This window comes from Thermobia domestica, chromosome 1 (genome assembly GCF_964235325.1).
Source record: "Thermobia domestica chromosome 1, izTheDome1.hap1.1, whole genome shotgun sequence".
In the NCBI taxonomy this organism is placed as follows: domain Eukaryota; kingdom Metazoa; phylum Arthropoda; class Insecta; order Zygentoma; family Lepismatidae; genus Thermobia; species Thermobia domestica.
The window spans coordinates 204433909-204460734 of NC_137454.1; the positions used below are offsets into that span (position 1 = coordinate 204433909).

Genomic DNA, 26826 nt, shown 5'->3' on the forward strand with positions numbered 1-26826 from the left:
TTTTTAAAAAATAAAGCATAATTTAAAATATATAGCACAATTCTTGAAAAATTCTGTTTAACTGCAAGTTTAACATACTGTATTAATATTTTTTAAAACCATATTTACAACGCAAAATAACTGAGAACATAACAAAACAAGGAAAAGTTTATTTTTATTCCTGTAAACTTCTTTTCCATGTAATCCTTTGCAGGCCTGTAGCCAGCCCAAAACTGTATTTTTTAAAATGGGTCTATAGTGTTGAAGAAGTAGTAAAATGCTGGGATAAATACAAATAATCAGCCATATTTATTAAGATATTTTAATAAAAATATGGATTCTTACGGTAGAACTCTAGATATTCTAACTTTCTGACCTGGCAACGCTGTATTTGATCACTGGTTTTGAAGAAGAAGATAAATATGTAAGCGAAAAAGGGAAATTATGTGTATATTTTGTAAAAGTAGTGGGTAGGATTAATGAATTTGACAGATGAGAAGCATGATAACTTTACTAGTACTGCTGTGTAGAATTATAAAACTACTATGCAGATATAATGTATGGAACCATCCATCCATACATTCATTGCATATCCTTCTGTTTAAGTAAATCGACTTTATGAAACTTCTACTTTTGGGCAGTAACTTGCATTCCTTTATACAAATATACTACAGGGTAGCTTCAGTGTGTGTACGTGGTAAGAAAATTGCGCAGAAAACTAACCAACTTGTGCTAGGTGATCACTAAAAATCACAAATACTATCTAACCGAGTCAGGGCAGGAGCTGAGGAATCGAGAGCATTACTCGAGCAGACGGTTCTTCCAAATTTTCACACATTTATTACATATTAAGGTTTCTTTTTGCAGAATCTCGTGCATTTGCATCAGATTTTGCAGAATATCCACTAAATAAAGAGCTAGTGCATAAACTATGAAGCAACTTGTGCTAGGTGGCCACTAAAAAGCACGAATGCTATCGAACTGAGTCTGGGCAAAAGCGACGAGTGCGTCAGTAGGGAGCAGGCGCGTCAGCGGTAGGCGCATACCCACAAACGAGGATAGTAGAAAAATAAATAAAATTTCTGCCATAATTTTTACCTTCAAAAACACTTGAACAATTGTAATAATTCTTATCTTCAAAATGGCACTGGGCCGCGGTGGCTCAGTGGTAGAGCGTTCACCTCTGGTGCCAAGCTTTGTGGTGGACAAACACCGTGTACGTGGGTTTTCTCGGGGTTCTCCCGTTTCCTCCCACCTTCATTCCACTATTTCATTCCTTACTCATCATCACCGTCTCCTTTAGCCTAACCGGCATAACCGTGGGACGTAAAACTAAAAGATTTCATTTCATTTTTTTCAAAATGGCATTGCTTTCCCGGGAACAAATGGCCCGCTGCGAGGAGAAATTCGTCTGTTCTGAATTTTTACTTCTTTTCCACACTTCGCATAGTTGATGTTACGTTTCAACATACCATGACGCTGCAAAAACTTTCTAACATGACGCTTTTTATCACACAATTCTTTGTAATAAAATCTTATGTTTGCATTACTTCCATCGCAAACGTCCAATGCTAACACGAACAGAACATTCCCGCCGGGAAATCTTTACTTTGACTCAAACAGTGACTGCAGCCGATTCATCTCATCCGGTTCCCGGAGCAGTTTAGGAATCATTCCTAAACTGCTCCCGGAACAGGATCAGATGAATCGGTTACAGTTACTGTCCGATTCAAAGTAATGTACAATGTTAAGAATTATACTATAAGTACAAGGGCCAAAATGTTACTAAACACTATTCCTAAAGTCTTCTGAGAAATCAATTCAGGTGAGGCGGCGACGATCAATTTTGAGATCTAAATGTGGGGGGGGGGTATACCGCCCCCCAAACCGCCCGCTCAAGTACCATAAAAACATCCAAAACAATAAAAAATAATCAAACCACTACTATAAAGGTAACGTAAGAAGGAAAAAAAAACACTAAAAACAAAAAAAATCTCAGCAAGACAATAGAACAACCAGCAGTAAACCAAATACTTGTAATCTTGCGAAATACTCAAATGCAAAACAAATCAAGAATAAAAATAATATCAATTAAAAAATGAAAAAATACCGTTTCGCCATAGGAGAACACACATGAATAATTAACTCATAATTGCTGATTCTACACACGAAAAAATAAGATGATAAGAACACATGTGCAATATTCAACTTTGCATTACTAAAAAAATGTTCCTTTCCGCACAGATCGATTTATTAAAGGGAGCACACTTGCTATTATTACAAACAAGAAAAACCAATAAACGCCCTTTTTTACAGAACGTCGGAAATATCTTCAGCCTTCGACCACAACCATGACAGGTTTTCTCTAACTCAATTAAACCACAGTGCTGCAAAGCGATATGAGTTAATATCCGAATCTAATACAAACTTATTTAAAAACGACAAGTTCAGATTCATTGTATTAAATTCATGAAACGGTTTCTCAGTCGCATTTCCTAACTCGATCGTCGCCATGAAAAGAAAATTCAATTACGCGCTCCCCGCATGCCACCAGCACACACCTACAAGCACAAGCAGACAGAACATGTGACATCTTATAGAATTGGCAGGATCTTAAAAACCTTAGTGGGTGGTAATCGGAACTGTCCGAACAATCATATCCTCGTACTAGTGACATTGTAACTTAACTTATGTTCAACGACGTTGCCATAGCTTTGGTCCCCATTACACTCTGATTAATGGCTTACACATGTGGGTTCTTTCTCTCTATATAGAGAAGGGGGAAATAAACAAACACTGACCAATTTGCCTGCATATATAGATCATTCCTTCTCAATGGAAAAAGAAATATTCTGTTGAAAGCAGGTTGAAAGTGTCAAATAACAAAGCAACATCAAGCACTCGGAGTTTCCAGACTACTTTTTTCTTCGCCAAAACATTTGAGACATTCCATTTCATATTCATATGACGGAGAAGATCAGCTTTTGCTCACCCCCTATTTTTGCCGAAAGCTGCCGTCCAGTTCGAATTTTGTTCCTCTCCAAAGGAAGAAGGAAGTTTTTTCCACTCAAAGTGTCAAATAACAAAACAACACAAACCATTCGGAGTTTCCACGCTACTTTTCTTTTCTTTTTTCGCCAAAACCTTTCTCAAGTGACAGAGAGGAATGCGCACTCCTCTGGTCGAGAATTGACAGCTAGCTTGAATTTCTTGGCAACACCGGATTTCGGAGAAAATATCGGTTTCACTACCATGTTGTAGGAGGAGAAGGTTAATAGGTCAATTTTCCATACCTCCCCCCAAGGTTTTTAAGATGTTTCAAAAAGTCTAGTAACAAACTACCACATTACTACGGAGACACGCAGTGGGAAAAATATGAACTACCGCCAATCTTTGAACTAAGAACGTCATACCAAAGGCACGAACAGTTCCAACAAGTGACTCACACAGAAACAGTTCCAGGAAGTGACTGACCCTATAAGAACCGATTAAAGTCACTGTTGGAGTCAAAGTAAAGACTTGCCTTCCCGCCGTTTATTTCTACCTTCGCATTTTTGTATTCTTCCGCCCTCCGCTTCAGTAAATAGTTACACTTAGAATACATTCATTGCCATTCAAAATTTATTTCAATATGATATCCAATGACAGAAATTAATGAGACGAGTTAATGAGTGGCAATATGTTATTCTCCATAGAAATAATTTGCTTTTAATGTTACATTGGAGATTGAGGGTAGTGCATCTCTTGTAAGTTTCAAGTGGCGCATCCAAACACAAATAATGAGTACAGTGATAATGCTTCTCATGTACGGAGAAGTCTGGCAAAATGGAAGAGAAACAAGGTTACTGTATCAAGAGCGTTTTTCGGATAGGATCTTACGGATAAGATTGCGTATAGTTTTATAAGATATCAAGTTACTATATATATATATATATATATATATATATATATATATATATATATATATATGTAAAACATCACTTTCCTTGCTTTAAGTAAGGTTATTTGGCTTTCTAATACAGTGTTGTATTCTAATTGCACAGGACCTTGGTACTGCAGTGTAGGTCCATAATGTTAAGGCTTAGTTTAGGTAAAAGTAGGTTGGGCTCAATATCCCTGGAGTTGCTCTATTAACCCCACGGGATAACTTTAGAAAGTCGGGTATGCACTTGTGAGTTTCGGGTAGAACGTTGAATTTCAAAAAATACTGACCGAGACTTAAGAACAGTTAAATGTGTTAAATGAGGTTCAAAATGTATTACTACGCTAAAATAAATTGTATTCCATCGGGTCGGGGGTACTTAATTTCTTCATTTTTAAATATTTTCAAATATGTGTCTCTTAAGTATTGTAAAGAACGTTACAGATACTTGTTTACCGAAAACCGCAACTTGGTACGCCTCATGGTTACTGAAATATGGGGAAATAAAGAACAACATAATGGAGATGTGGGGTTTGCGTGCATAATGATACAATCTCGAAAAAAGAAAACAAGGCTAACAGTAATTTCAAAAGTAATTTCAATCAAAACAAATAAACATATGTACCGGTATTGCGTTTGGGTATACCATGGTGTTCGCAAAACTCCCGTTTTTAAATATTTTGGAAAATGTGTCTTAACAGAGTTTTGAAGAACGTTACAGGTGTGTGTGTACGGAAAACCGCAAGTCAGTACGCCTAACGGTTACCGAAATATGGGAAAATAGAAAGCAACACCATAGATATGTGAAGTTTGCATATTAGACGGTAGGATTTTGAGAAATTACTGAGGCCAAACAAGAACTAAAATAAAACTCATAACACCCTAAATAAACATACAACCCGGCGGACACTTATTAAAATTACTGGGCCTGAACGTGAATTCACGGTATAATCTTCTTTAAATGTGTATAATACGTGAAATGAGTGCTTTTCTTGTGAATGGTAAGGATGCTTAGATTGTTTGTTACTTCTCTAGTGTTACTGAAGTATTGCGCATGGATGAACTAATTCTTTATATTTGTAATCGAAGTATCGCATGAAAATAACCAACCTCGGCTCAAGTTTGTATTAACATCGGGGGTTGCTGATGTTTCGCTGTAAAAGGAAGCATTACTCCAGTTGTATCTTTTTCTAGACTTGAGCCAGCTATTCTTGGAGAATTGTGATGTGCTGCGTAAATGAATCGAATAACCAGAAAACCGTTTGCCATTATCCACACTTCAACACAATTTCTTCTTGAAAAGGTATGTGGGAACAAATAAATTTAACATCTTACTATGCTGTAGAACTGTGGATAGTAATTGGAAAGCATTTTTAAGTTATTGTAAACTCAATTCTATAATTTGTAAGTATATATTCACTTATTAACAAACCGCGCGTGTTTATTCCACATATTTTTTGAAGAAGGTGTGTCAAAGTCTGGATCGTAACTAAGAGTTTTCTGGTTATTTGATTCACTTTTTTCTCTTTGTTTTGTCTTTCAATTTTATTTATTTTTTATTTTCAATTTTTACAAGCTAGTGTTATTAAAGCGGCAATCTCAGTTTTCCAAAAATTGACGCGTTAAGTGTAGAGAGTTATAATTAGTTTCTTCTAGTTCCAATTAAATTCCAAATAAATTCTAAAATTAAATTTAAGCTTAATTTCTTCCAGCGTAAAACTTAAATAATGCATATACTAAGAAAATATGGAAGACTGGAAAATCTTAATAATATAAATATGCAAACTAATGAAAATTTATCACAGATTACATAGTTTGCACGAAAATAAATTTTACCATACAAAATTTTAACTTCACGATTTTACACAAAGTTATAGACAACTTATCACATGATTACATTATAATAAAACTATATACAGGACGCCTCAAAAGATTGATCGAGCGACAAGTGGAGATGTATCGGTTCCAGTCATATTGATAGAAGGAGCATATGAAGAACCTTTTGGATAACGTAATAAGCCCCTGCTTCCTCGTAAAAGGATACTCGTGTATGTATCTAAAATATTGGTCAGTCTTCTGTTTCCAGGAATATAATTAGGTTAGTTCTTTTCTAATTTATTATTGTGTAGTTAAAGCAACTTCTAACAAGTGTAATCCCAGAACTTAAGTTACAATCTTCCAGGGTGAAAAGATCTCATCCAATGTAAAAAGATTGTTGAATTTTTTTGCTGCTCTTCAAAACTAAATTTGTGATTACTTTAAGAAAAATATAGGGTCTCAGAAGCCAAAGAAAGCACTTACAATGATGATGACAGGGAAATAGGATTAGTAAAGTACATACCGAAGAAGGGGTTAGTAAAAATCGCAAACGAGATAGCAAAGTACCAAATAAGTAATATGATGAAAATAAAATTTAAAGGTATTAACCTTTGTCAGTAAGATAATATCAATCGAGAAGAATCAAGAAGAAATGATTATATAACTAGAAAAAGGATAAATAAACAAAAGTTGCAAGTTTGAAAATCCTACACACAAAAATTTAAGCCTGAATATGGATGTACAATATTCCTCATTTTACTCTTTTCGTCCATTCTAGGTCGTCTCTTCTAATATCAAGAAAAGAAACACATGTGCGCATGAATACGAGAAAGTTTCAATTGCTTTTCTATTAAGCTGGAAAACTTTCAAGTATTTACCTACTAGTATTCGGATCAAATGGTAAATCCTTTTTTCTGCCCCGGAATATTGTTAAAAGAGAAAGTAGAAATGAAAAACTATTCTTACGTGTATGTAGTTCGGCGAATTATAGTCTGATTTAACAGATTTAAGTCGTTAATAATTTCAGTGTGCTCTGAAGAGAATGATTCCTAACATTTTCAGTTTGCTTACTGTGTCCTATTATTTGTCAGTTTAAAAAGATGTTTTTCTGAGTTTTTTTTTTTTTTTTTTTTTTTTTTTTTTGCTTCCTGGCTAAATTTAGTATCCCTTTTCAATATACGATTTGGTATAGTCTATAGTGTATATATTTTATACCTGTCACCTTAAAATCATTACATATTATTTTATTGGTTGTGAGTAAGAGCCAACATGAAAAATACTTGAAAATCCAGTCTCTTAGTCACATCATTTCATACTGATCAGTCTTCCAGGTTGATTGTGCTTGGTGGAATGAACAGTGACTTCAAACTTGTATTTTTTGCTAATGAACATAGACTTTTTACATTTTGATTAGTGAGCATATATTTTCTAATTAACACAAAAGTTATACTTTGATTAATGAACACAATCTTTGTTTTTTAATGAGCACAGATCTTTTTTATTTCCATTATTTTACAAATACATGTTTTCGTTTTGTTTACTGGATACAAGTTTTTTTTTTTTTTATTTTCAATTAATGAGCACATTTTTTATTTTTGATTGGTCAATACAAATTGGAAAAATTGTGTAGGTCGGTAAGGTCGCCAGTGTATTAGTTGTCTCGAGGAATTGTGTTCAAAATGATAAGGGCCTTCAGAACTCATAGCGAAAACAACATTGGCGAAGAGCAGAGAAGCCTCAGTGAAAGAGATTATCGACCATTGAAGAGGATCATCACCAAAGTTCATAAACGAATCCAACAAGTGACGATGGAGCTCAGTCAGCATCCGGAGCAACCTATTGCAATAATCACAGTCTAATTCGAGTTCAGCTGTGATCGAATTGTAATTTCTAAATCGCTGAGTACCGTCAACAACACTTTAGCGTTAAGAAAATGATACTGAGTACATGTGAAGTAAACTATCGAAGATTGGAAACAGGTAATATGGTCCGTTGCAGGACGCTATTTCCGGGGTGGTCCAGTGTTTGAGCGCACTCTAGAATTTTGGAAGGGATGCTCAGCTCCCTTACCAAAAAGAGAAAAGAAAAGTATGGATAGGAGAATAAAAAAATGTTCACAAGCTGATAGCGAAAAATAAATTGAACCTCGAAATTATAGTTAATATTTCCATCAAAAAATTAACTGTTCGATGGAACACTTTCTTTATGAGCAAAATGAGAACTAGAGATTACGCAAAGACTAATTTTTAAAGAAAAGAAACCTTTTATTTTAACTTTTTGCATTGTATACATCATCATTATACAACATGTTTGCACTATTAATTTTATTCTATTTCTCTAACGTATTGGCTTCTTGTTCATTTAAAATCTGTAAATCCTAGGGTTAACGTTCAAAACGGCGTGACGAGATCTAAGATCAGGAGTTAGGAGCTAGAACCTCTCTGATTACGCCGCCACATTCTCATTCAAGAATGTTTTCCACTGTGGAAAAAAATCCAGTTTTGAAAAATACCTAAAACTACGTTTTTGAGAGAGTTAATTTCCAAATTTTACGGGGAGAAGTCCTCACTAATCCTGGGGTTCCAGCTGTGGATTGTGAATTAGAGTATCCTCACTGATATTCAAAACCCGGCGCTCCTAGTCTGCTGAATCCTCATTTACATTATTTTCTACAACAATCTCTGTTAATGTGTGGTGGACTCCCAAGTAATCTTATGCTCAACTGTCTTCCTTACCGTAAAATAAGGTGGCGTCTTATGATGCTTTGGGCTGCGGTTTCCTGGTATTCCGTGTGTTCTATGATCAAGCACACAGAACGCATTACTACTACTGATTATATTTTGTTTACATTTTGTTTACCTTTTCACTTTTATCCTATGATCTAGATGTTTTCTGGCAGTGAAAAAATTTCAAGATAATAATTCACAGTGCTTGAGTTGTTGAGGTGCGTTGTCATGACCATTAGGATAAACTACAAAACCTTCCCTGTTCTGCACTATCACCAGACCTTAATTTTATTGGACATCTGTGGTCAGTATTGGAGCTCAGAATCGGAAACAAATATCCTCTATCCTTGGTGGTGCACTGCATGAAGAACGGTACAATATTCGTCTGAAACTCGCTCATGACTTACATGTCTCCGTTCCACGACAAATGAAAGCTCTTCTGTAGTCTAACCGTGGTCGCACGCCGTATTAACGGTGCTGAACAACTACGCCATCTTTATTTTAGCCCATTGTTTTATATGGGAAATTAATTTTCTGTTTTCTTTGAAATGAATTGGAAAAAATGAATTGAAATTTTTAGGTTTTATGTCCCACGGTTATGCCAGTTAGGCTAAAGGAGACGGTGATGATGAGAGATGAATGAAATGGTGGAATGAATGAAGTGGGTGGAAACTGGAGAACCCCGAGAAAATCCACGCACACAGTGTTTGTCCGCCACAAAGTTCACTTGGCAGGAGCAGGGTGTGAACCCGGGACCCCAAGCACCATAGGTGAACGCTCTACCACTGAGCCACCGCGGCCCCTGAAATGAATTGGAATCTTAATGATGTGGCTTTATTGATTTCTTCAATTCTAGGTAGATGTCTCTTATTTTTTTCAAAATGGATTTGTATTATTTAAGTATAACTTTAATATTCCTTAGATTATTATTATTAAATATTAAAATTATATAAAACAAAATTTAATTTTCACCTCAATTTAAGTAGAGGTATTTAAATAGATTTGAATAAATCAGTGAAATCAAACTGTTGAAATTCCAGTTCATTTCAAGGAAAACGGAAAAGAATAATTCTCTATAAAAAGCAATGAGCTGAAAAACAATAGCAAAAAATTCAGCACTAGTAATTAAGTTTCGTTTTCTTCAGGTGTTTGCATTACTTTGAAAACTATCTGTATATTGACATGTAGTTGCCTATTGTAAAATTGGCAGCAAAAATCTTATTGTAAAATATATTCTATTTGTTACAGTGCTCTTCAGTGTCTTTAATAAAACAATAGTATCTTATCGTGGCTGTTCTAATATTACATTTTTTTTCGAATAAGGAAGATAATTGTGTGTATTTCATATATATATATATACAAATGTAATCTCACGTTTTTTAATGTTTTTCTAGGATTTTGCATGATGAAAACAAGTTGCATAGAGTTTGTGACAAAAAATAATTATGGCAAATGCTGATAGTGATAACGCTCCTCCCCCTGTAGATGACGTTTACGAACGTTGTCCCTTAAATGAAACTATTGGTAGTGACAAGGATGAATCTTTCCATTCAATATTGGAATCAGAAGAAGATACTAATGTAGTAACATACGAGGACTGTGAAGAGAAAGTTGATTCAGGAATAGAGGATTCAGTGAAGAAAATTTCTGTTAGTTCTGATGTGTATGATTCTGAAGAAAAATCTGGAGAAGAATCGCGTTTGAAAAAGAGAAAATCTGATGAAGAACCTGAGTTAGTTGACGCAGCTAAAAAGCCCAAACAGGATGACTTATCAGAAATATTTTTAATATCAAGTGTAAGTTAAAGTTGCTCTAAAAGAAAATATGTTAATATTTACTGTGATAGATAATCAAATTTTAATGAATATGACATGTGTATTGATATTTAGGCATTATTCTAAAGTTAAGTGAATTATTCCATATGCTCAAGCGCGCTGGATAGTCATAGTTCAGATTGTGGTTAGTTGCTTGAATTTGACTTTAGGGCCCCTTTCAGCATCGACGCTATATGAGACGTGGACGTACACACGTAGGATCCGCACCACATGAATTCTCACTGAGAATTACGCTAATCATATACCCATGATGCAGTTTGAGTTCAGATTTTATTGGTCGTGGTGCACTTAATCCTTCCATTCCTTCCATATAGATGTAGATGGCCGTGTTTTTTCGATTTATACTGTAGAAAAATTTACATTGGCTTTGGCAAAATAGTTCTTTTTGGAATAGTAAATTTTGCATTTTGTCGCATATTCTTAAAAAAAAATAAATAAATAAATAAAATAACATTTCACGCTCGTAATATATGGTGGCATATTGTTTACTCCCAGACGTTCAAGTTTATTTATGTTGGAACCAAAGATCATGCTTTTCTGTTTTACAATATACTTCTGTTCTCATATACTCAGTGACTGCATATATACAGGATGGGCTATTTATCCTGAAACGCCCTTTTATACTGATAAAAAAAAATAAATAAATAAAATAAAAAAGTGAAAATTTTGTACCATTCAAATATCGGAAAGAGTATGTTGTTTGACATATTCTGCAATGCCACTAGACTAACAATATTGCCAATCGAACATAAAGTCCTAGTTCTTTCAAATAGCATTATGTCAGGTAATTACATTTCAAATCTACATATTAAACTGAAACATGCAATATCACAAATATTGAAAAGCAGCCGAACTTTGGAGGCCTGTACAACAGTAATAACTCAAGTAAGACGGACGGGAAATTGCACATCCACAGTATGTTAGTCTCAAATATTGTGATTTTGATATGAGGTATTTTCAATAAATAGAAACAAAGCAACAAGAGGTTGAAAATTTTATTATTTTCAAAATATGTTATTTCGAAGAAGTACTTAGATAAATACCATATCCAATCATGTGGATAGTTTTTAAAAATGTAAAAATCGTAATACTGTTTACAGGAACTTGAAACCTCTCAAACTGGAGATATGATAAACATTGTTAGTTTGCAACACTGCTTAATTCATCTAATTGCGAAAACTTGTAATTACAATTACCAGAAACTGTTTTGTTGTAATGTAAACGAAACAAAGAAAAGAACAATATTTTTTTAAGTCAAATTCCATAAAAACACAATTTTAAGTAAGATAACAATATCTAATCGTGTTTTTAATATCTTCGGAACGGTTTCAGATCAAATTGCTGTAAACGAGATTAAAGTCTTTTCATCTAATGAAAAATACCTACATAATTAAATATGATAATTATCTAAGAATTTTTTTTTCGAAATAAAGTTTTTTGAAAAAAGTCAAATTTTCAGTTCTTTGTAACTTTATTCCTATTTACTCGAAATTCCTCATATCACAATCTTATTAGATAATTCGGATGTGCATTGCCTCGTTCGTTTTAGTTACTTTGTTACTGTTGTAGAGGTCTTAAAAATTTTGACATTTGTGATACTGTGGCATCCTTAGTTTGCGACACTGAACAATAAGTGTTGTATTATTTGTTTTTGTTTGATATGTAGATTTGAAATTTGTAATAAGTTTAACGTAGTGCTAGTAGAAAAGACGCAACTTTATGTTGGGTTTGCAACACTGTTAATCTGGTGGTGTTGCTAAGTATATCGAACAATGTCCCTTTCCCCCGATATTTACATGGTACACAGATTTCACATTTTTTATCTATTAATTTAAAAGTTACAAGGGCGTTTCAAGATAAATGCTTAACCTTTTGTGTAATGCACCGATTCATATTTATCTACTTCATATTCTTCGGTTTGCCCATGGTGTTGCAGCTTTAACAAGTTCCCCGTATCTCAAGCTAAACAGCGTGTTCGCAGTTATCGTCACTAACGGAAAACCACAGGCATATGAGTTCATTAACTTTATATCATTGCAGTCATTATTGCAACTTTTTGGACCATTCAGTAAATCTACAGCGTGGAAGTTCCTGTAATTTTACCACACATTGTTTCGTAAGTCATTCTCCGAAAACCCAGCCTTGGATTAGTTGGTTGGATCAGTTAATATCGTGGTCTTCGTCGTGGTTAGAATTCTCTGTGAAGTATATACGACACTCACTTTTATCCTTCTCTCTCTCTCTCTCTCTACATAATATACTTTTCTCTCTCTTTCTTTATCGTTTTATCCCAGCTGATCCACGGCGAAACACGGGTTCACCAATACCTACATCCTCGTCAGGTCCGGAGCTGGGAAGCGGCAGACAAGAATATAAGTACCGTAAAGTGAAAAGTAATTAAACTAAGCGTGAACAACAAATTGAAGCCAATTACATGCACAAATAATAAAACCTGATTTAAAGTGTGTAACATATGTAATGGCATTTAGCACGGATTATATTACATTTAGAATACATCAAGATTACAAACAAACAACTTTCTATTTTATGAAATTTACGGCCGTTGTCGGGTTATTATTTGAGGTGGCTGTGTGGCGTGATTAATGGTTTAAACTGCATTATACTCACAATAATCTTTGACCGGTCAACTTCTTCGGGTTTGCCGAGTTCCGACTAATCACAGGAATTACACAATAAGTTCCACAAATGATGATTTTAAACTGATTCACGTTGATCCGCTTACAGCTGCACAATAACTACTCCAAAATTTCAATCGTGTTGAGTTCAAACGCTGCACAGTTACTTAACACATAAAGGCACTGGCAATTATCCTGGTATACAAAATAGGCATCACGCAACGTCTAGTATTTTACTAATTATGACGCTGCCAACAAAAGAGAAATTCGCTTTCATCAACTCTGAATTCCTTTTACACTTGAGGATTGTGGCTTCCGATTATTAACTTAATTTTTGCTGTTCAGCCCGCCAGGGGAAGGCACATAGAGAAAAAAGACTCCACTTAATTCAGCATGGACTCGAACGTCCGGCAATTCCAACCGGAGAGGCGAGAATGGATTTTCTGTTCGTTTGGCACAAAATGTAGAATTCAGAGCAGCTCGGGCTGACAAAAGCGCGAATGGAATGCTTGTCCAACTAGCTTCTACCTATAGCAAAACGCGTGAGCGAAGGGTGTCAGTTCCGAAATCCAGACACAAAGGAACAGTCACCAAACATGCAGATAGCACGTAATCAGGGTCCTTTTTTCTTGACCATATACGGCCATAGAACTGGAGCTGGGCGCACTAACACAGACTCATAAACATACCAAACTGATGAGAGGAGACTTCGAGATGTTTCTCTCATATACGAGGCTTGGTCAATTAAGTTCAAAATTAACACTGTCTTTCCCATCTTGCTTAAATGCAATGAATGAGCCTGGGGTCGGTGATACAGCACCTAGGCTATATGAGACGTAGACCTACAGCCTACGTGGGAACCGAAACCACATGAGCTCCCTCTGCGAATCGAACCCGAGTTTTCCTCGCCAAAGACGCGAACGTTAACCATATAGCCACGAGGTAGCACTCCAAGCTGTTGATTTTCGACACATGCAGTCATAGCTAGATGAGATAAATTATCAAATACTTCATAATTTTAAGTTGTTACATCATCTTTTCGAAGTCACTCGGATTTTTCGTCGATCTTTCATCACGCTTTATAAAATTAGGCACTAACATAACACGTTTTTCGTCATTCAACTTTCCTACTAGTTCATTCGTTGTAGCATAATTCATTCCTACTAATCCGTTCATTCATGTTATTTTTCTGAACTATTAAATATTCCTATGTAGACCATATTGTTTCAAAGGCCGATATTTCGGATGCATTTATTGAATATTCATCATCAGGACCAAAAACAGGCTTATGCCATACTATGCAACAAGTCTGTTCAGTCTAATGGTTTAAACATGTTTTTGCTCCTGCTGATGGACACTCGATAAATGTATCCAACATCTGATATTGGTCTAGTTAAGAATATTAAAAAGGTCAGTAAAATTCTTCATTATGCTGTAATGTACGTTCTATAACCAATTGTCGTCTATTGTAGTTCAAAACTACATTATTTTATATACGTAAATATCCAGTGTTTAATGTATAGTTATTAATCAACACTATACTGATAACTGTTTTGTGCATAAGTCAGTGCAGTCATGTGAAGAAATAACGCACTATTTGAAATCCCAGTAAGCTTTTAACATAATTGTTTTCTTCTTCAAATAAGATATACGTAAACTTCAGTACTTTTTCTTATTTTGTTTATCAACTCTGGGAATTTCATTGTATTCTCCTGGTACTCTCTCATCTTACACATTTATTCGTGCATACAGAAAATAACAAGTTCGTTGGAATGCTTTTGTAGGATTATTTTGATGAAGCAGAGGAGGAGCCTTCAGAGTTTTCAAATCAGGAGACTTCCGTGAAGCGTAAGAAGAAAAAGAAACGAACGAAAAAGAAGAAGAAGAAGGAAAAAAGTTCTGAACAGCCAACACAAAAAGAGAAACAGCAGAAACAGAAAATGATTAGGCCAAATTATTTTGTTGGAATAAAAGTTTCCAATCCTCAGGTAATTTGTCTTTTTTTTTTTTTTTTTTTTTTTTAGTAAGAACTCAAAATAATTCATACATTACGCACACAAAGAAATACAAATATTTGTTTTAATTTGTCAAATAGCTAGCAAGCTGGTAGTATTTGCTTTCACCAGTGATTCACCAAAACTTTTGATCTCTTTGTGTGCTTTGTTTACATACAGCTAGTGAAAATAGTTTTATAAAAATTGTGCTAAACTTGTAATGTTGACGCCATGTTATAATAGTTAATTTAAATAAAATCTTCGTGAAAATTACCAGTGTGCACTATTAGCATAAATGAACTTCTATTTAAGTAAACTGTTTCCTGCTCTCCAATTATAAGTAGTTTCTTTTTTACTTATTTTTATTTTTTTCCTGTGCATTATGGCCCAACCATTCGAATACATAGGTTTCAAATAACAATGTGCGTTTCAATAATAGATACATTGTTCAACCAAATAAGGGAAAAAGGTGATTAAAATAGTCTACATCTGTTCACACCTTCCAGAAATACAGCGTAAATTTGGAACAAGCGAAAATTTTTATCAGGATTATGGTTGAATTTTTGTCTAACTGTAGGTAATCTTAATTGTTCACTGCAAGCTAACATTGTGTAAAGGGATGTTACATTTAACGTAACTGTTAATCGTTTGCAAAGAAAGCAATTTTCAGAGAACAAACTGAGCAACAATATCTTCTTAATGGAAATGAAAAGTGAAGTGAATTGTTTATATTACCAATGGCAGCCCGTGACTAAAAACAGGTTGATTCACGTGGCGTAAAATAAGACTATTTTCTTTAATGCTCCCAAGGCATGATAGTCTGTATGACTATACTCTGTAAAGAAAAAATAGCGACACCACAATTCTCAAGGTAATTTACACAGGTAGCCATAGTTGCAGCCCGCTAGAAAATGAATGGAAAGAAACGAAGAGTGAGAGAGTTCATTTACGTTATCTGTGACACGTGTAGTGTACAACATCGCTTACCAATTGTTTGTGTATCAGTAATATTCTCTCCAGATGGCACTGAGAGCGCCTTGCAATTTATAGTAGGGAGAATTGTGCATTGCATTAACAATGTGTAGACCTAGGTAAATAGTATTTTGTGATTGTTCTTTACTTTTTTATTTTTTGAACAGTGTCAAGTGGCAGTATTGTTATTGTGCATTGTTGTTTTTGCTACATGTGTTGTGATATTTTTGCTACATGTAAACTGTAAAGAAGTAAGATGGGTAAGAAATATAAATTGTCGCCATGTGAGTAAGGTATAATTCTTGCCTTGCACGGCTAAGGTAAATCTCTAAAGGAGATGGATGGAATATTCAAAATCCACTATTCGACGCAAGAAGAGTAATTCATAACCAGAAACAGCATAACAAATCTTCCCTTTGTCAACAGTGTGATAGAGAAAAGAAATCATCACCCAGAGCAGATCGCCAAATAAAATCAATAGCATTGCAGAATCAAGGTATGAGTTCCCGACAATTCGCTTCTGTAATTCGAGATGACTTTAAAACTGCAATTACTCGTACAATTGTATTGTCTTGACTGTATGGAGAGGATGTTACGAAGAAGGAACTGCGTAAGAAGTCGAATCTGATAAAAGAATAGAGGGCATCAACATGTAGGTTTGTGAGCCGATATGCAACTTGGACTTAGGACAACTGGAAGCACGTCGTTTTTTACGTTGAAAAGAAATTTAGAATAGTGGGAAACGATGCTGGTGTGAAGTTGTGGATACGAACGAGCAAGGAACATGACAGATTGTGTTTTAAAGAGGCAAAAATTCATTTACTGAGTGACGATATGGGCTTGCTTCACCGCTAAAGGCGTCAGAAGGATGGATATATGTGAAGGGAGAGTTGATGCACGAAAATATCTTGCAAATTCTGGTATGTAAAGTTCTTACAAAAGTTAAAGATTACTTTTGGGAAGAAATATAGACTACTTCGTTTTCCAGGACGATAATGCTTCATGAATTACAGAGCAAAAATCGTTAATACATGTATCAATAATATGAGTATTTAGAGACTCATTTGGCCTCCAAACTCACCTGACATGAATCCAATTGAAAAATTTTGGATCAGTATGAGCAGAAGACTGAATAGACAACTATCTCGAATAGAATGGTACTCACGGAACAGATAATCTGAGTGTGATCCCATGAAACCGAGATTGCATTTTGCAATAGCCTTGTTACCAACAATTCTCGATGATTCGCTGTACTGCAAAAGCCCATGGTGAACATTAAAAATACTAGTTTTCTGTATTGTACCTCTCGATGTTCGTACGCAATATATCTTACTCTTAAGATATTCCATGTTTTGTTATGTCGTATTCTTGTTGATCTTTTTCATTTTTATATGTTACTGTTTCTACAAACGATTTTGTTCAAAACACGCATAGCTGCTTATATATGCATATAAATTCATTACATTCATGTCAATAATTTGAAACTATGGGACAAGTATGAAGAATGAACTGCTCATTGAGAATATGCTGGTTAGTGTATGTTGTGAAAACCATATCCGAGCAAGTATCGCTATTTTTTCTCTACATAGTGTAGTACAATGTTTCCATGTATTAAGTTGTTTCAAAATTAATGCAAGATTTCGGGTACCTTCACTTTGATTCATGACGGTGAGCGTAAAACATGCTTCTGTATGACTTATTTCCATCTAAATGCTTACGTTGTGTTGGGCAGGCGGAGAAATCTTTATTACGGAAGAAGGGAGAAGAGCTTTAAATTTGGTTTCAACTTTGGAATTGGCGGCATTGAAAAAAACATACTTATAGTTTTTTTTTTTTTTTCTTGCAAAAATGTGAATCTAAAATGTTGGATACTAGAAAACGGTGGACCTAGGTCTTCTTTTTGATTAAACTCGTTTAGGATCAATTTTGGTTAAATCCATTTGGGAAAACAATTTTCATGACTAATTAAGAAAACTATGTCAATGTTTTTTTGAGCAAACTATGTTCTTCTTGAGTCTGTAAAGCGAGTAATTTCTTGATTGAATGAATGTTTTGTTTTTAAAATTTTATCTAAACTGAGGGTGTTCAAAGGCGACTTTGAAACTTACTTAGTGTAAAAAATTACAATGCTCTCAAAATTCTAACTTTTAGACTTTTGTTTTTCAGGAAATAGAGTGACCCTTGTTTAGAGTTCTACATAGCAGTTTAGCTTATTAAAACTTTAGAGAAACTTAGAGGCCTTTGTATAAACTCTGTTTTCTGAGTTGAGACGCCTAAATTTTGTCTCAAGAACATTTCTGTTTTCATGAAATTTGATGAAAACTTGTTACATGAAATTAATATCATATAGGGGCTACTGAGAAAGTATGTTAGAAACCAGTTTTTGAGGACTTTTGTGGACTTCTACACACCTTTAATTTGCGAAAATTTCACTCCAAAGTGAAGTTTTTTACTATTACTACATTTTTTTTTCTTTCTTAAACTCTGGACATTTAGTCACGGAGTTTGCTGTAAAGAAGTTTTTGTAGTTTTTGTATACACAGATTACAATACTGGTGTTACTGACGTGTGAAAATTCAATTTAGCGGACGTAGTAGAAGGAAAGAAATATAATTTTAGTATCTTCATTTGTTTAGTTTCCATGTAAAAGCAACTACGCGGATCACTTTTTTTTTTTTTTTTTTTTTTTTTTTTTTTTTTTTATCATGGCAAATCTCCACTCGAGTATGGTTGTACACCTCAATAGGAGAGGGAAATATGTCGTATATCTTAATAGGGGAGTGAAAGACGTTGTGTTACACACGAATGAAATTAATTTTGTAAATTGAACCATCATGTAAAAGTTATTTTGTAGATCGTATAAATGTTTGGTATGATTACAAGTCATCACTTGGGTGGGAGAATTCCAACTTCGAAGTACCATTACCAGTATTTCTTTGGAACCATTTGATATGAAATTTGATGTAGGGAGATTTAATGTTACACAATACGAATATCTTCTTCACTTGCACAAATTCTAGAACTTCCACTTCAGGTAGGAAGAAGGAAGTAAGTTACTATCGCATATTTCTTTAGAATCACTAGTTTCGATGGTACGAAGTTCGGTTAGAGCGAGTTTTTCCTTCAGAAAATACGTGTGTGTCATTTACGTGCATAAATTTAATATCGAGAATGAGGGAAATTTTGCCATTATTACTTGTTCGGTTTGCTTTTCAAAATATCACCTACAGTAATACTGGGTATGTATTTTTTATTCGAGAGACCAGCCAGATGTGTTCGAGACGTTTTGTCGCCAGCAAACTGTTAATAAAGCACAAAAAGTGGACGGAAACAATAACATTTTGTGAATCCCAAAGCGTAACTGGGCAGAAAGTAAAACGGATGATTACACATTTAGAATTACCAATTCATTATTTTTCGAATTGTTTTTTGTGTATCGTTAGCCTAAAACATTTAATCAACTCCTTATATTTGTTATTGGAGTTAGTTGGAAATAGTTATAGGATACTATGAACTGTAAAAAATATTTGTTGGATATTTTCTCAAGGAGGCATATACGAGTACCGACTTTCAGTGCTGTTCGAACTAAACGTATCAGTCTAAGGCCAATGATTATATATCCATTTTAGAGGAACTACTACCAACACCGGAATATTCCAGTTTTGCTGATAATGTCCAAATCTAATGCTGAGGAACTTTGTATTTGTCAGGGACAATGTACATGTATACTTCGTCGGTACAGCAACCTCGTTAGGTCATTCTTCATGTAGGTCTATTGAATATAGCACAGTGGTGTTCAGCATTTATATTTTATACAGATAATATAGTGAAAACGCGCTAAAACATCAGTTAATGGTTTTCCATTGTGGGAGTCTTGGATAATGACCAATCCTCCTACGCCAGTGACTCCCTAAATTATGCTCTTTCTCATTTTTCAAGTAAGTGATTCGTAGTGTGAGAATGCTAGTAAAAGGGCATCATAATTGTGATAAAAATTTAAGTGTTGCAGTCATTCATAATCGTAGTATCGCGCTTAATACGTGGAAGTATTCATGTTTTATATTTTCATATATCGTTTTTCTTGGGAATATACAATAAATATTTACTATCCATTAAACGTATCTGAATTTCTTTTATATCGTTGTTGACATTTCATGCACTTCCAGCATCGTTGCATGTACGGCATTTGCCAGTTTGGAGAGAGAAGAATCTTAGCCGCCTCATATTTAAGATTGACATTGACAGTTTTTCCTCTGTATTACGAATATTAAAGATGTCCAATTCTTCGACTACTCTTGGTATTGCTTATTTTTTCTTTCCTTTTAACATACTAATTTCCCAAACAGAGATTACTTTGACCGACGTTACTACTCTTCCAAGCTAGATAGCAATTTCAAGTAACTTGAGTTTGATGCTCTTCACCATTCATTTTCCAAGGACTGGGAAGTAGTAAACGATTATAGTAGCAGTTATCTATTGTAACTTATCCAAAAAGATTATTTTCAGCAAAACTTGCAAGATATTTATAAAACTTCAGCATATTAAAAAAATACTATGTACATGTGACGATTTCTTCTCATTTTATGTTTGGATCAGCAGAATATATAGGCACGAAATTTAATATATGAATTTTCTTTCTTTACAGCGCGAATTTTAGAGGTTTGCTTGGGAAGGGGATATGATCATTCAGATTTTTTTTTCTGAAGCGTTGTACATAAAGGAACAAAATTTGATACTGGAATGATTTTGGTGCTCAGAGTGTAACTTTTGTCTTTCACCTGTACGAATTCAATATGGAGGAGGGAGGAGTTATGAGGATAAGTCCTCAAAATATCGTCCGTAGTAACACGCGAATGCTTTTACTAATATTAAAATAGTAATCGAGTAAAATGTTATGTAGTTGACATTTTATTCTTACCAGCCATGTATTCTAATTTACGTAATGAATAGCATACGTGAATTCGATTCCACCGGAAACTCATGTAGTTTGGATCTCACGCTAAGCTGTAGGTAGGTCCACTCTCATATAGCCTCACTGCTGAATGACACGCTAAACCTGAAACTCAATTCAACTTTAGTTTTCGTAGAAAATCTTTGCAGTTGTGGCTAGAAAGTTTTTATGAAATATCAACTTGATTTAAAACATCGTATATAATAATTTCTTTCTATTTCTTTTGAGATAGATCCATCATGCTGTTCGCCTTGTGCAGGAGCGTATCTTGCAGGAAGAACAGCTATATCGGTCTACATTGGTGTCACTGCCTACCTTACATGTAACATTACTTGTAAGTCATCTGCCAGGAACTGCTGAAATTCAGAAGTAAGCAATTTTGACAGGTAGCGTCTAAAAGTTAAAATAATAGTAATAATAAAATAAACTTGTGCATTACCTCATTCAGATGTTTCATTGTCTATTCTACACTTAATATGGAAACAATTAAAATGTGCTTCACTCTATGCTTAATTGCTACCAAAATATTTGCCTCTTTGACAACAGTTTTCAGCATTTCTTTAGAGTGTCTTAGACTAAGGTCTATATTAAATCTGTTTATCTATGTTTCTCTTTATATAGAGTGTAACAGACTTTTTAGTTTAGTTGTTCTACAAAATAGCGTACTCATTGCACATACTGAAATATGCATTTTGGGAATGCGTTGTGTGACTACTTTCACGCTGATAAAGACCACACTGTACGGTTTCTCCTTTTCGAAATAACGAATGTTGCGATGTAGTTTTTTCACGCTTTTGAATGGCCCTTTCTCTGAAATTATGCACTTTTTTCCACAGAAATATTTTTTTTCGTATTTTGGTGTGAACAAGTAGCTGTTGCAGTTTGTCGGTATAGTTCATTAACATCGTATAAATCCCGGCCTGATGTTTGTAGCGAAAAAGCCAGTGGCTGACACGTGCTTATCATAAAAAGGTTCAGAAAATAACAATGTTGAAAATAAAGTTTATATACATATATATATATATATATATATATATATATATATATATATATATATATATATATATATATATATACAACGATAATGTATATTTTGTATGTACTTTCTAAGTATTGTTTCTATTTACGGGCAAAAGTACTATTTAAAAGGCACAAGGGGTTAAGAAGAAGAAGAAGAAAAATATATAAAGGAATAATTTAAATACTTGTATTATATCGAGATATTTCTCTTTTTCGTTGCTATGACAACTTGTTTATCTGGTTGATATGATAATGTAGAGAAAGATAGAACGAAGAACCATCTTGAAGGAACTGAATGTACAGGGTGGGCCATAAGTCCCTTACCACCCCTTGTAAAATCCGTTTCGTAGAAAATAGTGAACAACAACCATGTAGTAACATAGTAGGCCGAGGGGAAAGTCGGATTGTGATGGTGACCAAGATAGCGGCTATCTTGAAAGCCGCCATCTTGAATTCACGTCAAGGTTTTTAAATGGGAACATGGTCATGCGGCACATCATTTTAGGCTAGAATTTAAAGACAAACACAATGGTGAAATCGGTTTGTTGATATCTTAATTTGTTCAAAAGTTCAAATTGCATTTCAAATTGCTAATTTTATCTGTTTTGCATGGCGGAGCACGTGCTCTACGTAGCCCCCATCCCGAGTTATGCACAAGGTAAGTCGTACATAAACCCAATTGTTCATGACCCTCAAAATAGTTTCTGGTGAAATATCGGCACAAGCTGCAAATATGCGTTCTTCCAGGTGTTCAAGATCCCGGATCTTTTCGGCGTATACCTTTGTCTTGAGATGACTCCACAGATAAAAATCCAAGGACGTCAGATCTGGTGATCGAGCTGGCCATTCAATGGGACCACGGCGCCCAATCCAACGTCCAGGAAATTGTTCATCCAGATAGATACGGACCTGTAATCGGTAATGCGGAGGGGCACCATCCTGCTGGAAAAAGAGTGGAAATGTGCCGTCTTCGGACAATGTAGAAGGGAGGATGAGATCCTGCAACATATCCGAATACCGTACAGCAGTGAGTGTATCAGGAATGATGAATGGACCAATTATTTTGGTGCCCCATAGACCACACCACACCATTAATTTGCCTGTACCTAACATTTTGCAAGGGTCAATCCACTGAGGATTTGTCGGGGACCAATAGCGAGTTTTGCTTATTCACTTCCTCAGTGACAAAAATTGGCCTCATCGGAAAATAAAATTTGTATGTGGAATGTGGGATCCGTCTGCAACTGTGCAAGGGCCCAGTCGCAAAATTCCACACGACGATTACGGTTATCTTCAGATAGATGATGTTGAATTTGCAATTTGTACGGATGCCACTTGCTTTTCTGTAAGATACGTCTGATGGATGTACGGCTGACACCACATTCCATGGACAGACGACGGGTACTGCCGTGTGGTGATGTAGCAAATGATATCAGCACTGCTACTGATGTAGCTTCACCTGTTTCGGTCGTGGGTCTTCCCCACGTGGGTTTATCTGCTATGAAACCAGTATCCATGACTTCTGAAAGAGTCGGACAACACTAACATGGGACACAAGATGTCGATCTGGGTGCCCGGCATTGGATTCAGCTGCTACAGCCCTTGCACTCCTTCCTCCCCATGCCCTGATCAACTCCTTCCTTTCTGCTGTCGTTAGCGGCATAATTATTCACCTGCAACAACAGAAACCATACGGTAAAATTAGCAATTTGAAATGCCTGTAACTTTTGAACACACTAAGATATCAACAAATCGATTTCACCAATGTGTTTGTCTTTTAATTCTAGCCTAAAATGATGTGCCGCATGACCATGTTCCCATTTAAAAATCTTGACGTGAATTCAAGATGGCGGCTTTCAAGATAGCCGCTATCTTGGTCACCATCACAATCCGACTTTCCCCTCGGCCTACTATGTTACTACCTGGTTGTTGTTCACTATTTTCGACGAACACGGATTTTACAAGGGGTGGTAAGGGACTTATGGCCCACCCTATATATTATTTTGTGTGGCAAATATGGTATGTGTTGAAAAATATATATATTCAAAAGTGCATAATTATGGTGTGTGATTCATTGTAATCGCGTGTACTTTATAAGTATTCAAAATATATTCGGAATCAGGGAATGTAACGGAAGTAATAAGATTACATATTTATATGGTGCCGGAACCTGGGAAACCTTGAGATTAGTCAGAAGTTTTAGTAAACTATCTCAACATCATGGATTATATTTTATTACGTAATAAAAGAAAAATATATCGCAGAACTAAAATGAATACCAGTACAGGAGTTGAAGATGTCAATACTCCAGCAATTGAGACTTCAACGGATGTGATTGACCTTTTACGACAGCTAGGACAGCAGATGAATTCCATGACACAACAGATGGATTCCAAATTGAAACAAGTAACATAAAATTTGGATTCCAGATTCCAGCAAGTGACACAGCAAATAGGACAGCAGATGGATTCCAAATTGGATACCAGATTGGAACAAGTGACACAACAAATAGGACACCAGATGGATTCTAGATTGGTACAAGTAAAACTACAAATAGGACAGCAGATGGATTCCAAATTTTAACAAGTAACGCAGCAGATAAATACCAAACTGGAAATAACCGACAATGGGATAGAGCAAATTATCCATAGTTTTGCAGTGGTGAGAAGTACCGTTGATGTAGTAGAAATGTAAGTCAATGAACTTACAAACCAAATTCGGAGACTGCAAGAAGAGGTACGGGCCATTAAAGAGAAAATCAGTACAGCAAAGCGTAATCCTGATCCTGCCCTCAACGTAGTGTATGAGGAACATAGAGAACTGAATCAAAATCCTGTGAAGAAGACAGTAACTCATCAGAAGGCTATTCCGAAAGGGAGGACAACACCATCTCTAGTATCGAGGACGAAGAAAGAAGACCGCGTCGAAGGAACCATACACACGTAAAACCAAGACATCTAAGGTATTTTAGTACTAATAATCGCGTGAAATTTAGTGAAATAAGATCCTTAACCAAATTCAGCGGTAGATCTGAGGACATCCCAGCGAGTACCTTTTTAGAAAAATTTGAAGATGAATGTGGACTAATTGATATAGATAAGGCTAATTTCGTCAAAATATTGCCACGTTTTGTTACTACTTTGTTCGGTATGGTATAAAGCTATCAGAGGTAGTTACGTAATTATTCAGATTTTAGAAATGCGCTGACAGCAAATTTTGAAAACGATTTTATGTTAGCAGACCGGGATGCCCAGATTAGAAACCGACGTTTTGATCCTAAGGTGGACAAAAGTCTCATGGATTTTGTGATCTCAGCATATAATAACTTCAAACAGATCAATACATATCAGCAGGAATCACGCATTATTGCATCAATAAGAATATTATTACCGTTTAGGCTACAGCAAGTATTGATCTCTTCTCAATGTATTAATTTTAATCACTTAATAATGATAGTTCAAAATTATGAAAGTCAGTCTAGATTGCAAGGTAATACTAACAGAAATCAAGCTAATCATATTCCCGTGCGAAACATCAATGTTAGAGAAGATTGCAATTATAATACAAGAGGTAATGTTGGATTTTCACGTAATGGCAATACGACCGAACCTAATTTCAGAAGAAATAGAAATAATAATTAAACTGCTTTTAAGAATAATGTAAATAATCGAGTTAATTTTTCACGAACTCCCAGATTTCGTTGTAATTACATAGGTGGCAGAAATTTTCAAAATAGAAATCAAAGAACTGGTGAAGTAAATAGCATACAGGACTGTATTCAAGATTGTGCCATTCAATGCAACTTAATCGAATCTTTTGGTAATGTTACTTGAGCTAAAGTTATGGCGTCCAACAAAACATATTCAATTAGTTTTTGTTTTGTTTCACTTTGAATATTGTTATGATTTCATTTGTAATTTGTACTTCGTTTGAAATTTTTACAGTTATGTTAATGATTGCGAGGAATGCATGAGAATTAAGCATAATTTCCAATCTATATATGAATCTATTAGAATATATTTAGTCGAACTTCGTTCACATTCTATCAAATATCCATGCATTAATACAAATATTGTCTATCAAATTTATGCTAACTATGCCCGAATAAATGAAATATGTTATGTTATATTTTAACTTACACCAACTTTATTTTAACGAGAAAATGGCATTGAATTAAAGAATCTATTTAGGACCTAAAAATAATCAACAAACTTACCACATTTTGAATATGTCTTTCTCATCGATAATTTTATAGAATTGAAATAAAATTGATTGATGAAAATAATATATTATTTCATGAATTGTAATTTTTATATATGAAGGCTATTCAAAAAGTAAGGTAACTATGTATATGAAATATTTAACGGTCCAGGATTCTTTCTTCAGTTATAATCAATTTAAGAAGTCCCATAGTTCCGGAGCCATACATACAACGATAATGTATATTTTGTATGTACTTTTTAAGTATTGTTTCTAATTACGGGCAAAAGTGCTATTTAAAAGGCACAAGCTGTTAAGAAGAAGAATAAAAATATATAAAGAAATAATTTAAATATTTGTATTATATCGAGATATTTCTTTTTTTTGTTGCTATGACAACGTGTTTATCTGGTTGATATGGTAATGTAGAGAAAGATAGAACGAAGAACCATCTTGAAGGAATTGAATATATATTATTTTGTGTGGCAAATACGGTATATGTTGAAAAATATACATATCCAAAAGTGCATAATTGTGGAATGTGATTCATTGTAATCTCGTGTACTTTATAAATATTCAAAATATATTTGGAATCAGGGAGTGTAACGCAAGTAATAACGTTACATACATATATATATATACAGGGTGCAAAATTTCCGGTCGCCAGGTCGCCATCGGCGACTAGAAATTTAGAGCTGGTTACCAGTTTCTGTTTCGCACGAAAATAATTGTCATTGAGTGAGAGAAGACACGGAATGTGAAGAATGTGAAGT

The 26826-nt window shown here is 34.8% G+C and overlaps 1 protein-coding gene across 4 annotated transcripts in view; it reads left to right on the forward strand.

Annotated features, from left to right (window-relative positions):
* Nucleotides 1–256: 256 nt before the first annotated feature.
* LOC145693118 (uncharacterized) overlaps nt 257–26826 on the forward strand; it is a 52611-nt gene continuing 26041 nt past the window's right edge. The window contains exons 1-4 of one of the 4 annotated variants that reach the window (XM_081768832.1): nt 257–403; nt 9840–10241; nt 14701–14904; nt 21066–21202. In XM_081768832.1, the coding sequence (XP_081624958.1) occupies nt 9891–10241; nt 14701–14904; nt 21066–21202 (692 nt within the window). In that variant the 5' untranslated portion in view covers nt 257–403; nt 9840–9890. Of the gene's footprint in view, nt 404–459; nt 677–5658; nt 6000–6598; nt 6620–9839; nt 10242–14700; nt 14905–21065; nt 21203–26826 lie in introns of those variants that run through there. The other 3 variants (XM_081768850.1, XM_081768841.1, XM_081768859.1) reach the window with 3 other exon arrangements.